Source organism: Malaclemys terrapin, chromosome 1 (assembly GCF_027887155.1).
Source record: "Malaclemys terrapin pileata isolate rMalTer1 chromosome 1, rMalTer1.hap1, whole genome shotgun sequence".
Lineage (NCBI taxonomy): Eukaryota > Metazoa > Chordata > Testudines > Emydidae > Malaclemys > Malaclemys terrapin.
Genome location: NC_071505.1, coordinates 612,549 through 626,724, shown reverse-complemented (window position 1 = coordinate 626,724; position 14,176 = coordinate 612,549). Strand labels below are relative to the sequence as shown.

The 14,176-nt window shown below is 61.7% G+C and overlaps 1 protein-coding gene across 6 annotated transcripts in view; it reads right to left on the bottom strand.

Annotated features, from left to right (window-relative positions):
- SHANK3 (SH3 and multiple ankyrin repeat domains 3) overlaps nt 1-14,176 on the bottom strand; it is a 650,584-nt gene that overhangs the window by 590,579 nt on the left and 45,829 nt on the right. For all 6 annotated transcript variants that reach the window (XM_054034834.1, XM_054034750.1, XM_054034917.1 and 3 more), the window contains exon 2: nt 6,158-6,466. In XM_054034834.1, coding sequence (XP_053890809.1) covers nt 6,158-6,403 — 246 coding nt within the window. In that variant the 5' untranslated portion in view covers nt 6,404-6,466. The remainder of the gene's footprint in view (nt 1-6,157; nt 6,467-14,176) is intronic.

The following is a 14,176-nucleotide window of genomic DNA, read 5'->3' as shown; positions in this document are numbered from 1 at the left end:
CCCGAGGGGGGGAGCTGGGCTCAAGGCGGGAGCCGGGCCCGAGGGGGGGAGCTGGGCTCAAGGCGGGAGCCGGGCCCGAGGGGGGGAGCTGGGCTCAAGGCGGGCCCGAGGGGGGGGAGCCGGGCCCGTGGGGGGGGGGGGGGGGCTGGGCTCAAGGCGGGAGCCGGGCCCGTGGGGGGGGGGGCTGGGCTCAAGGCGGGAGCCAGGCCCGAGGGGGGGAGCCGGGCTCAAGGCGGGAGCCGGGCCCGAGGGGGGGGAGCCGGGCTCAAGGCGGGAGCCGGGCCCGAGGGGGGGGAGCCGGGCTCAAGGCGGGAGCCTGGCCCGAGGGGGGGAGCTGGGCTCAAGGCGGGAGCCGGGCCCGAGGGGGGGAGCTGGGCTCAAGGCGGGAGCCGGGCCCGAGGGGGGGAGCTGGGCTCAAGGCGGGCCCGAGGGGGGGAGCCGGGCCCGTGGGGGGCGGGGGGGGGGCTGGGCTCAAGGCGGGAGCCAGGCCCGAGGGGGGGAGCCGGGCCCGAGGGGGGGGAGCCGGGCTCAAGGCGGGAGCCTGGCCCGAGGGGGGGAGCTGGGCTCAAGGCGGGAGCCGGGCCCGAGGGGGGGAGCTGGGCTCAAGGCGGGAGCCGGGCCCGAGGGGGGGAGCTGGGCTCAAGGGGCCGAGGGGGCTGCTGGGCCAGGAGCGGGGAGCCGGGCTCAACTTCACCTGCTTATAAAAACAGAACAAAAAATGGCCAATTCAGCTCCATGATTCCAGGCAGGCAGGCCACACTTATCCCTTGGAGCGCGCGGACTGTCGGCCCCTGGCTGCCCAGAACCCTGGGCCATCTCTAGTGCAGATGTGCAGCAAGGTGACCATATTTCCCAAAGGGAAAACAGGACACTGTGTGGGGCTAGCCTAAGGGGCCCCCCCCAGCTGCTTGTCCGAGCCCCCCACCGTTCCCCATGTGGGGCTGGCCCCCACACCAGATTGGGGCTGGCATCGCTGCTTGCCCGAGCTCAGCCTGGGCCCCGCCCCAGCCCTACCTCCCCTGTTGTGGTGGGCTGGCATCACTGCTCGTCCCCCTGCACATTCCTCCACACAGGGATTTGGAGCAATCAAATTTTTGAATTGCTCCGTTCCGGCTCTGCTCCAGCTCCGGGCATAAAACCTACTGGTCCACGCTCCAGCTCCGAGCTCCACTCCAAAGCCCTGCCTCCACACCCCAGATTTTTGGCAAATGTGGGCATTTGTCCCATTTGCTCTGGCCTACTGATCACATGGGCTGGGACAAATGCCCACATTTTCAAAAAAATTCGGGATGGCTGGAACAGGGCTTAAAAAAGGGACAGTCCCCTCCAAAACGGGACATATGGTCACCCTAATGTGCAGGGATCCCAGACAGGAAGTTTTGCCCTGCGGGAGGCCGGGCTCTGAGTTAGGAGCCAGCTATAGAGAAACAGCACAAAACCTTTTTAAGCCACCTGGGTCCCTATTGCTCCAGGTCAGTCACAACTACGTGGTGCCTGTAATATTCCACTTCCCAGGCCCAAAAGGGTTAATTCTCAGGGTTGATGGAAGTCCAGAGAGAGGCCGCCTCTCACTCTGGGTCTGTACAGTGCCCGCCACAATGGGCCCTGATCTCTGCTGGGAGCTACAGCGCTATTGCCACACCTAATAAACAGTAACCTCTAAACACTGCTATGGAAGATAAATGGGATAAGCTGCTACCTCTCCATGGGCCTTTGCTAAGAAGAGCCACCGAGGGGCTCCTCCCGCATGGGACTGTCCATCAGGGACATTCCCTGCCCGGATGGATGTGCCCAGATCTGCTCACACAGTGGATGGAACCATAGAGCTCAGCTTTGAAATCCCTGGCGCTAGTGCCTTAGACCTCTCGGCGATGCTCTTCCTCACTGAAACAGGTCCAGCTGATTTAGTAGCTCCTGATTTAAGGAAGAGGCCCCCAAGCTTTGTGGTAGAAAGAGAAAAACCCCTGTGGCTTGGCTTTGAAGGGGCTGGGACAAATTTCACAAAGAATAAAGAAATCAGCAGGAATCTGTCTCAACTCTCATGAATGGGGACATCTGATGGAAATTCTGTATGGGGGCAATATGGGGTAAGGCCCCAGGCAGGGCTGAGCTAACACTGCGGTGCTGGAGAGAGCTCTGTAGGGGGCGCTATAGTCCATTCCCCTGCCTGTGAGAATGTGGGGGTGCCATGGGGCAGTATTTCAGACAGAGCTCTTTCCTTATCCCAGAGGAGAAGCAGCATCTGCCCTAGCAGACCCCACTGCTGTGCTTCCCCAGGGGTGAGGCATCGCTCAGGCTGACAGTGGGTGACACAGCATAGGCAGCAGTCCAGCCTATTCAGCACCACATTGTCTCCCGCTCACCACCCCACTGAATTACAGCTCTGGAGTTGGCACGCGCAGAGTCTTTGTGCTCTTGGTTGGGTGGAAACAGGGCTGTTATCCTCCTGGTGGTGTGTGCGTGACCACACTGGGAGCTTCCCAGCTCTGGCTGTAAACATTGCCAGGTGCCTGTGCCCTGAGCCAGAGCCGAGACTGCAGAGAATTCCTCTAAACATTAACCAGGCATGTGGTGTGAGCAGACCTTGCCTGGTGGAATGCAAGCACCATTCTGCTCTTATCAATGCGCAGCAGCCGTGCCCTACACACCCCCTCTGCCACAGCTCCACATTCCTGCCTGCATGTTAAACGCCATCACCTTCCCCAGCGGGAACGTCGCCAGCCTGCCTCCTGGGCCTGCTGAGCTAAGCTGCTCCCAGCCCCACGGGGCCAGGGGTGGAACAGCCCCATGGGCCCCATGCACAGCCTGTTCCTTGGCAGAGCTGTGGGCTCTTTGCAGTGCCGCATTTCCTCTCTGCTCCCTGCCTGTGCACAGAGATTCTCCTTGCTTGGGCCTGTAGAGATGCACATGTTCTCTGGTGATGGGGCAAGAGCAGCACCCACTTTTCCCCCCAAGACTCCTGACCCACAATTGACCCTGGGGCTGACGAGGGGAGCCAGTCTGGCCAAGGTACTGACTACCCCACTCTGGAGAGGGACCGGATGGCCTAGCAGGGCTCCTGCGACCCATTTCTGGGATTGTCCCCTTGCTGGAGTCCCCTTGCAGGGCTGGATCAGGGCCATGGGGGGCAGCAGGAAGCCGAATGGGCGCTCACAAGAGGAGAGAGTACCAGGGAAGGGGAACAGCTAACGAGAGGTGGGCTCACCACATCCTGACAATGATGCCGAGTGTGACTCCACCCTACTGACAATCCCACTGGACCATTGCTGGCGGCATCGTATGACACAGCAGGCTCCGGGGCAGAGGCTGGCAGGCCAGAGGGGGCTATGGCCCTACGGATCAGTTTGGGGAAGGCGGAGGGTTAGCATGGAGACAGCCGACACACAGGCTGGTGAGAGGGAGGGGTGGAGGCACCAAGGCACTCTGCATCTCCAGCCAGGAAGGGAAGGAGAGCAGTCCAAAAAGCCTCCTGGCTCAGAATCCCAGCAGAGGCTCAGGCAGGAGCTGCTCGGTGCCAGCAAGCGTGTGCTGAGGCCTCTCCTCCAGCACAAGGTCAGTTCTCATTAAAACACAACGTCGATTCTTCGACAGCAAAGGCAGCCCAGCGTCCCTCCTCTGCCTCCGCAGCTCCCTCCAGCACATGGCAGCTGTTCTGCAGAGCTGAGAGCACCGAGTGCTTCAAACCTTCATCCCCGAGCCCTCGCTGCCGGCTACCAGACCACAGACAGCTCGGAGAGCCATGCTGAACAGGGTATGTTCACATTGCAACAACACCCGTGTCTGGCCCGCAGCAGCTGAAGGCTCACGGGGATCAGGGTGCGGGGCTCTAAAACTGCAGGGTAGACATATGGGCCAATGCTGGAGCCCAGGCTCTGGGACCCTCCCACTCGAGGGGTCCCAGAGTCCGAATGTCTACGCAGCAAGTTTAGAACCCTGCAGGCGGAGCCCGGATCAGCTGATGTGGGCCAGCCGCAGGTGTTTTACTGGAGTGTAGACACGCCCTCACTGCCATGCAACACCCGGCAACCACTAGCAATACAGGTCCCACTCTAACTAGACCCAGAGATACACCATGCCTTGCTCCAACACCCGCTTTCAACTGACACCAGGCTCCATTGCCTGCCGACGCCCAGGGCCCAGCTCCATCGCCCACCCTCGCTGACACCCTCAACCAGCTCCAACACCTGCCCTCAGTGACACACCGTGCCCTGCTCTAACACCCAGCTGTATCACTCCGTTCTCACTGACACATTCTACGCGGCTATAATACCTGCCCTTACTAGTGACAGACCATGCCCTGCTCTGACAACCACCCTCACTGATAACATGCCCTCTTCTAACACCCAGCTGTGTCACATCCCCTCACTGATACCCTGTGCCCTGCTCTAACACCCAGCTGTGTCACACCCCCTCACTGATACACCGTGCCCTGCTCTAACACCCAGCTGTATCACACCCCCTCACTGATACACCGTGCCCTGCTCTAACACCCAGCTGTGTCACACCCCCTGACTGATACACCGTGCCCTGCTCTAACACCCAGCTGTATCACACCCCCTCACTGATACACCGTGCCCTGCTCTAACACCCAGCTGTATCACACCCCTTCATTGATGCAGCGGGTGTTAGAGCAGGGCATGGAATATCTATCAGTGAGGGGGTGTGATATACCTTGCCCTGCACTAACACCCGCTGTGTCAACCCCCTCACTGATAGATACACCTTGCCCTGCACTAACACCCGCTGTGTCACACCCCCTCACTGATAGATACACCTTGCCCTGCACTAACACCCGCTGTAGCTCTCTAGTCACTGAGCCCTATCTCAGCAGAATCCCTCTTTATCATGCACCGTGAGGGATCAGACCAGCGGTAACTTGTTTCAATCTGTGCTACCATAACTCAGCTCCTCTCCTGGCTCCATCCCTCCTGCTGTCAGCGCAGGCTGCATGCAGCCCTGCCTGTGCTCTGAGGCAGAAGGACGCTGCATTGACTTAGGAGCCATGTCCTAATGTGCAGCAGGCTCCAATCCCAAGCAATTTCTTCCTCCTGAGCAGTTCTGTGCAGCCAGCCAGCCTGTCCCCAGTACCTCTCCCGCCTGCAGCGCTGCCTGTCCCAGCACTGGAGCTCATCATGCAAGATCACGGCAGCTTGTCAGGCAGATGCAGAGGCAAGTGAGAGCCCCAGCCTGGAGCCAGCTGGCTGGGGCAGAATGAGGGAGAACCCGGAACCAGTCCTGACTATCAGGCCCACTGCACTGCAAGGGGCACTAAGGGGATGCAGCTCCTTCAAGTGCCCAGCTAGAACTGGCCTTGTGATTGGCAACCACAAGGGGCCCTGATTAGCTGGGAATTTTTACCTGGGAATTTGCTCCTGGCTTTCCAGACTCAGCAGCTCTCCCTGCCGGCAGCACTGGGGGATGGGGGGGAAGGTGAGCGAGCCAGAGACCAGGGCTGAGTCCCCCACTCCCAGGGACTGGGGCACACTCCAGGCCAGCCCTGAGGAGCTAGGCTGGGGGGATGGATGACACAGGGCCTGATGGAGCTTGTCATGCCTGCTCCCCAGGTCCCACCACCTGGGTGTAGGGCTGGGGCTGCACCGGTTCCAGTGGCAGGCGCACGCCCAGCCGGGAGGGGGTTCCCCTGTCGCACGCCCAGCCGGGAGGGGGTTCCCCTGTCGCACGCCCAGCCAGGGAGGGGGTTCCCGTGCCGCGCACCCAGCCGGGGAGGGGGTTCCCCTGTTACATGCCCAGCCCGGAAGGGGGTTCCCCTGTCGCACGCCCAGCCGGGGAGGGGGTTCCCGTGCCGTATGCCCAGCTGGGGGCAGCTGGGCCCCAGATGGACTCTCGCTGGAAGGGTCTGGGCGCCCCCGCACCCTCCTCCATCCAGCTCTCACCAGCGGCTGCAGTTGGTATAAAGTTTAGCCAGGCGGCAAACACGCTGTGTTCAGCTGGAAACTGCCGGGGGGCTCCAGCAGCGCAGGGGTTAAGCAGCAGCTGTCACATCCCCTTTGCGGGGAACTTGTGGCCAGCGGGTCCCGGGGGCTGCCGGCCGGCCCCGATCCAGGGTGCGGGGCGGCCCCGATCCGGAGCCCGGCCGGGAGCCCCGCAGGGAGCAGCCGGCCCCGGTCCCGGTCCCGCCCGGCCCGGCCCCACTCACCGTCTGCTGCAGGTCGGGGATCCCGATGCGCACCACGATGGCGCTGGCGGCGGCTTCCTCCATGCGGGCCGCGGGCTCGGCGCGGGGGGCCGGGGGCTCGATGGTGGCATAGGGGGTCTCGTCCCGGGGGCGGCCCGCGGGGTCCCCCGGATCCCCGTCCAGCGCGCGGGGCGGGCGCGGCGGCGGCTCTGGCGGCGGCGGCTCCGGAGTCTCATGTTTGGCGGCGGCGGGCGGCGGCAGCGGCATCCGTGCGGGCGGGGGGCGCGGGGGCGGCGGGGCCGCGGGACCTGGAGCCCGCACAGCGCAGCGCTGGCCCGGGAGAGACCGAGACAGAGACAGAGAGAGTCACCGCCGGGCCGGGCCAGGTCAGCGCCCCCCGCTACCCCCAGGGGGGTCCCAGCCCCCCGGCACTGCCCCCCCAGGGATCCCAGCCCTGCACCCCCCCGGGGATCCCAGCCCTGCACCCCAGGGGGTCCCAGCCCCCCGGCACTGCCCCCCCGGGGATCCCAGCCCCCCGGCACTGTCCCCCCGGGAATCCCAGCCCTGCACCCCAGGGGGGTCCCAACCCTCCCCATCACTGCACCCCCCCCTGGGGATCCCAGCCCCCCCCCAGCAGTGACCCCCAGGGGATCCCAGCCCCCTCCTCCCTGCAGTGACCCCTGGGGAATCCCAGCCCTGCACCCCAGGGGGGTCCCAGCCCCCCGGCACTGCCCCCCGGGGATCCCAGCCCCCTCCTCCCTGCAGTGACCCCTGGGGAACCCCAGCCCTGCACCCCAGGGGGGTCCCAACCCTCCCCATCACTGCACCCCCCCTGGGGATCCCAGCCCCCCCAGCAGTGACCCCCAGGGGATCCCAGTCCCCCTGGCACTGCACCCTCTGGCATTCCCAGCCCACCTGGTACTGCCCCCCAGGAATGCACCCCTCTGGGGGATCCCAGCCCGCCTGACGCTGCACCCCTGGGGAAATCACAGTTCCCTGGGGCTCTGCCAGCAAGACCCATTAGCTCTCCTCTCTCACGTTCATGGGGATGGCCAGCCTGGACAGGCCAGGTCTCCAACTGAGGCTGGGAAGGGGCAGCAATGGGCTAGCTTGGTTCCTCCTGACCCCCAATAATCAGGCTGGCCCCTGGCCAGGGACAGGGTGGTTTACAGCCCTCCCCAACCTCTGGTCTATTTTAATATGTACTGTTAGTGGGGATGCTCTTGTTACCCAAGTCAGTGTTTGAGCCTTGGTTGAATCCTGCTAAATTGTTGGTCTCACTGCTGTCCTGTGGCAGTGAGTTCCACAGGTCGGCCGTGCGTTGTGTGAAAAAGTGTTTTCTTGTGTCAGTTTTGAATTTGCCCCTTTCATTGATGCGGCTCAGCGGAGTCCAGGCCTGAGTTGTTATGGGGTGACAGGGCCCCTTGTCTCCCTGCACTGGGGGAACGTGAAACTCTCGTTCCCCCAGTGCAGGTACCCCCATCACATCCCTGCTCATTTGGCTCCCCACAAAGGTAAGCAGGGCCAGTCCTGACACCCTCTCCAGGCCCCCGATCGTCCCTGCTGCCCCTCTTTGAACTCCTCTGATTCCTCACAACCCTTCCGGTGATGGAAGGAGTCGGCCGGCAAACAGTGTCAGGGAAGGGGGCCCATTCCTTCCCTCCATCCCTCTGTTTCCTCCTTTCCGCCCTCCTCCCTCCCTGCCGTAAAATGTCATGGAGGGACCAGGCTGGGGCTTTCCAGCTGCTGGGGGGCCAGAGGCCACAGTGAGAGGCACTATCAGCTCCAGCCCCACTGGATTTCCAAGGGAAACGAACTCCAAAGCTGAATTTGGACCCTGGCATCTGTTAACCCTTTCAGTGCTTGAATGTTACCAGCCACTAAGCAAAAGCTGGTGGGACTCCTGCAGTGAGGATAACAGTGACCCAGGAGCACTGTGCGAGTCACCCTCCCAGCACTGCATGGTGCCCCTCCCCATGGCCACACCAGCCCCAGACTCCGTCCCTCCCCACGGCCACGCCAGCCCCCCACTCTGCCCCTCCCCACGGCCACGCCAGCCCCCGACTCCGCCCCTCCCCACGGCCACGCCAGCCCCCGACTCCGTCCCTCCCCACGGCCACGCCAGCCCAAGACTCCGCCCCTCCCCACGCCCACGCCAGCCCCCCACTCCTCCCCTCCCCACGCCCACGCCAGCCCCCGACTCCGCCCCTCCCCATGCCCATGCCAGCCCCCAACTCCTCCCCTCCCCACGCCAGCCCCCAACTCCTCCCCTCCCCATGCCAGTCCCCGATTCCGCCACTCCCCACACCCACGCCAGACTCCCACTCTGCCCCTCCCCACAGCCACACCAGCCCCTGACTCCGCCCCTCCCCACACCAGCCTCCCACTCTGCCCCTCCCCATGGCCCTGCCAGTCCCCGATTCCGCCCCTCCCCACGCCAATGCCAGCCTCCCACTCCTCTCCTCCCCACGCCAGCCCCCGACTCCGCCCCTCCCCATGCCCCTACCAGCCCCCGACTCCGCCCCTCCCCATGCCCCCACCAGCCTCCCACTCCGCCCCTCCCCACACCCCTACCAGCCCTTGTCTCCGCCCCTCATAGAATCATAGACTATCAGGGTTGGAAGGGACCTCAGGAGGTATCTAGTCCAACCCCCTGCTCAAAGCAGGACCAATCCCCAACTAAATCATCCCAGCCAGGGCTTTGTCAAGCTGGGCCTTAAAAACCTCCAAGGAAGGAGATTCCACCACCTCCCCATGGAACCCCTAATTCAAACATGCAAAGTCACTCTCTGCACCGACGCGCTTATCCTGGTGCCAAGCAGCCGCCACCCATGACTGGAACTGGGGCCATCCCCAGTGCCACCAAGGTCCAGCTGAGCAGAGATCGCAGGACTCTGCCCGTTCCGGGGCCAAGCAGAGCTGGGACTCAAGGTGTTAATCAACTTTGTGCTTTGAGGCTATTTCTGTTTGAAGAGTGTCAAAGAGCTGAGGAGATTTACGGGATGGCCTGGATCTGTCGAGGAAATAATTAATGGCCCTGCCCCCAGCCAGCCAGCCCAGAGGCCGGGGAACTGCCGGGGTTGGCATCAATGAAAGCTTGACCCCAGATTTAGCCTGGCTCTCCCAGCTGGTGCAGGGTCTGCTGGGAAAGCTGTCGCCAGGGAGAAGGGGTGGGAAGATCATTCCCTGGGAGGCAGCTTCTGTGGACACTGAAAGCCAATGTGCCCAGGTGGGTATGTGTGTCTCGGTCCCCTGTGTATGTGCCCCAGAGGCCCCAAAAGCTCAAAAATCATAAGTCAAATGCCAAAGAACCATGAGATTAGGCCAGGCCTCGCGATGCTAGGAAGCAGTTCTGCAGAAAAGGAGCTAGGGGTTACAGTGGACGAGAAGCTGGATATGAGTCGACAGTGTGCCCTTGTTGCCAAGAAGACTAACGGCATTTTGGGCTGTATAACTAGGGGCATTGCCAGCAGATCGAGGGGTGTGGATGTGATGAACTGGGACTGTCCTTAATGTGCTCTTTGAATGCTGAGTGGGGAGTGCTGGCTGGGAAGACAGGGGAGTGTGGCTAGGATGGTCTGCATGGGGGGATGGGAGACTGGCCCTGAGGGAAAATACCTGAGCATGTAACGTGAGAACCCAGGAAGGGGTTAGAGGCCAGGTGACACCTTTGCCCAGGAAACTGAACAAAGGCTGTGGGAGGGGACATTGGGGGGAGAGTTTCAGAGCTGGCTGGTGGAATGGCTGGGAGGCAGACAGGGCTCTGACCTCCCAAGGGGGCTATGGTGCCCTGAGACCCCAAGATGGACCTAACTGGGGGGGATCCTGTTGTCTGTGCTTGCAAGACCTGTCTTGGACTGTGTTCCTGTCGTCTAAATAAACCTTCTGCTTTACTGGCTGGCTGAGAGTCATGGTGAATCGCAGGAAGCCGGGGGTGCACGGCCTTGTGCCCCCCCACACTCCGTGACAGTGATCATTCCCCTCTAGTCGACATTGGTGAGGCCTCATCTGGAGGCCCCAGGGGCCCCGTGCAAAATTCCCGCCACGCAGAGCTCAGCACCTCATCTGGAGTACTGTGTACAGTTTTGGGCCCCACACTATGTGGAAAAATTGGAAAGAGTCCAGCGGAGGGCAACGAAGATGATTAGGGGGCTGCAGCACATGATTGATGAGGAGATGCTGAGGGAACTCGGATTGTTTAGTCTGCAGAAAAGAAGAGTGAGGGGGGATTTGGTAGCAGCCTTCAACTACCTGAAAGGGAGTTCCAAAGAGGATGGATCTAGACTGTTCTCAGTGGTGGCAGATGACAGAAGAAGGAGCAATGGTCTCAAGTTGCAGGGGAGGAGGTCTAGGTTGGATATTACGAAACACTATTTCACTGTGAGGGTGGTGAAGCACTGGAATGGGTTACCCAGGGAGGTGGTGGAATCTCCATCCACAGAGGTTTTTAAGGCCCGGCTTGACAAAGCCCTGGCTGGGATGATTTAGTTGGAGATTGGTCCTGCTTTGAGCAGGGGGTGGGACTAGATACCTCCTGAGGTCCCTTCCAGCCCTGATAGTCTATGATTCTATGATTGTGTGTGCTTTGGGCTGTCTGGGTCCCCCATGTCCCCCGCCATGAGTGTGGGGCAGTCACGGCTCTGCCGACCCTCCCACATGCACGACTGAGATGGCTCTGGCCCTGTGGCAGGAGCTCTCACAGCCGCTGGATTGTGCAGAGCTTCCAGCTTCTCCCAAGCCCCCAAATGCTTATTAATTCTGTGCCCCCATCCCCAGACCTGCCTCCCACCCAGCCGTTATTTCTGCCCCTAGCACCCCCCTCACTTCTGCCCCCCCCCCACTCCAGGGGTGATTCTCTGCTCTGGGTGGGGAGCAGAGCCACCTTGAACAGCTCCTTCTGCTCCCTCCCCTGGGGGGTGGGAGAGCCCTGCCGGGGTCTTGCAGCAGTTCTGATTGGCTGCTCTTCCCCAGGAGGCGGGACAAGGGCAGCCAATTAGAAGGGGCTTTCCCTGGTCAGCTGGAAATCACTTGAGGGCTGGCACTTCTCCCAGGCTGGGTCTACCCAGGGCTCCTAGCAATTGCCCCAGCGCAGGCCCCGCCCAGGGGTGGGCCAGCATGATCAGAGGGACACAGGGGCTCCTATGGGGCATGGCAACTATGACAGCCTTTGACCAGCTCCAGAGCAGACAGCGCAAACCTGCCCTTGCTCAGACGCAGGGAAAGCCCAGAACGACAGATCAGTCTAGCACCTCCTGGGGAGTGGAGGAGCGGCTCCTGGGACTCTGGCACACCCTGCTTCTGGAAGGGGACCTAGTGAGGAAGGTGCAACTGAGAGAAGCAAAGGGGAAGCCCTAGGGGCCCCGTGCAGAATTCCCGCCACGCAGAGCTCAGCACACGGCCCAGGCACCCTGTGCAGCTCCCATGGGCTGTAGCCCTCTGCCAGCCCCTGGACAAGCAGGGCCGGCTCCAGGCACCAGCGAAGGAAGCAGGTGCTTGGGGCGGCCAATAGAAAGGGGCGGCACATCCGTCTGTTATTGGGGCGGCACATCCAGGTCTTTGGTTGCAATTCAGTGGCGGGTCCTTCACTCCTTATCTTCCTCTTCTGCGGCACTTCGGTGGCAGCTCAATCGTTTTCGTTTTTTTTCTTCACCACTTGGGGCGGCAAAAAAGCTGGAGCTGGCCCTGTGGACAAAGGCACGGCAAGGCAACAGTTCCTGTGCGGAGGAAGAATGCAGAGAAGAAGCAGGAGTCGCCAGGTGACTCATGGGTCTGGGATGTGGAGAGACCTGTCCTGGAGGAGAAGATCTTGGGGGCTCTGGGGAAGAGGCAGAGTGAGGGGGTGGGAAAGAGGCTTGTAGGCAGAAACACCAGGGCGAAAGTAGGGCTGTCTGGTCGTGTCACGCGAGAAGGAGGATGAAATGGCCAGTGACTCACACACGGCTGAGACCCAAGCTCCTGTCTGAGGTCTCCCTGCAGTACAAAGATAACAGAAGTTTGGCCAGGGAGGGAGCGAGGAGGAGCGGACAAAGATAGCTGCAGAACAAAGGGCTGGGGAGGGAATACAGGGGAAGTAGGAGCATGAAAGGCAGCTGCTCTGCGCTAGATGCAGCAAAGATGAAACTTGCCCTGTGCAGAGGGTCAGTGGAAGGCTTTGCATCCCTGGGGCCTGAGTGGGAGCAAAGCGCTGCCTAGATTTGTGCACAGAGGAACGCTCACCCTAAGAGACAGCTAATGATCTCTGAGTGCTGCTGTCCAGAAGGCATGGCCGGTGGGAAATGGTGACAGCAGCAGAAAGGAGAGCAGTGGGTTCCTGGCATCGCCAGCAGGGCAGGCTCACGCTGGCCAGCGACACAGGCAGGCCTGCCTCTCGCACACAGCTCCACCAGAAGCAAGTGCTCAGCACCTCGGAAAACCAGGACCAAGTGTCTCCTGGGGAGCACCCAGGATGCTGAGGCACCCAAACTAAGTGGCCACTTGTGAGCCTCGGGGGCCTTTCTCCCTGGAGTCCGTGGGAGATCAGCCTGAGAAGGGCGGAGATACAGCTGCGTAAGGAGCCCTCGCCTAGGGCCCTAGCGGCTACAGGATGAGCAGCATGCGGGGAGGGGCTGAGCCACATGAACAGGAGTGACTTGGCCAGAGATGGGTGGTGGACGGAAGTGGCAGCGGATGAACATGGGAAGATTCTCCTGCTCTGGGGCCAGCCCCCCAGCAATGCACCCCCAGGGGATCCCAGCTCCCCCCGGCAATGCACCCCCAGGGGATCCCAGCTCCCCCCAGCAATGCACCCCCGGGGGATCCCAGCTCCCCTCAGCAATGCACCCCCGGGGGATCCCAGCTCCCCCAGCAATGCACCCCCACTGGGATCCCAGCTCCCCCCAGCAATGCACCCCCGGGGCATCCCAGCTCCCCCCAGCAATGCACCCCCACTGGGATCCCAGCTCCCCCCGGCAATACACCCCAGGGGGATCCCAGCTCCCTCAGCAATGCACCCCCGGGGGATCCCAGCTCCCCCCAGCAATGCACCCCAGGGGGATCCCAGCTCCCTCAGCAATGCACCCCCGGGGGATCCCAGCCCCCCAGCAATGCACCCCCACTGGATCCCAGCTCCCCCTGGCAATGCACCCCAGGGGGATCCCAGGTCCCCCAGCAATGCACCCCCTCTGGGATCCCAGCTCCCCTCAGCAATGCACCCCATGAGGAGATCCCGGCCTCCCAGCTATGCACCCCCAGGGGAATTCCAGCCCCCTAGCAATGCATCTCCGGGGGGGGTCCCAGTCCCCCAGCAATGCACCCCAAGGGGGGCTGGGATCCCATTTGAAAGTTCTCCCTCATGCTAGCAGTGTCACTACTCCACATACAGGCAGGCAATCTTCACCGCGCGATGACAGACGCGGTGCAGAGAGACTCCAGGGGAGCCTGCTGTTTGGAGGGATACAGCCTCCCAGGAAACACACCATGTGGAGCTGGGAGGAGATGCCTGACAGGGGCCAGCTCTGGGCCCAGCCTGGATTTTTTATTAATGATCTGACGGAAAGAAGTAAAGAGCACAGTAATGAAATTTGCAGTTGATACTAAATTGGGAAGAGCTGTAACTAGCAAAGAGGCAGGAGAATTAATATAAAAGGCCCTAAAGAGCTTGGAAACAAGGGCGGGAAAGAACAGCACAAAATTCAGCTTGGAAAAATGCAGCTAATAGCTAAGGGGGAAAATAATCCGAAAGACAAATCACTGCTAAGGCTCGCGCTGGGCATGCTCACACCCTGTGCAGGGAAAGCCTGGAAGAGACCCAGGCATGAGAGTGGGCAACAAATTAGACCTGAAATCCACCAGGTCCTTGGGCTGACGGGTTCATGCCTTGGAGCAGGAAGGGACATCCCGTGGCATCGGGACTCCCAGGTTGCATGCGGCGCCTGTTCTGGGACGCTGCATGCTGCTCTGGGCACGGCACTACCTGGAATGGCGTTAGATATTGAGGGGAACTGAGAGACAGCGACACACCGGATCCTTGGACTGTGGAGAGATGAAGGGCCAGGCGGCACT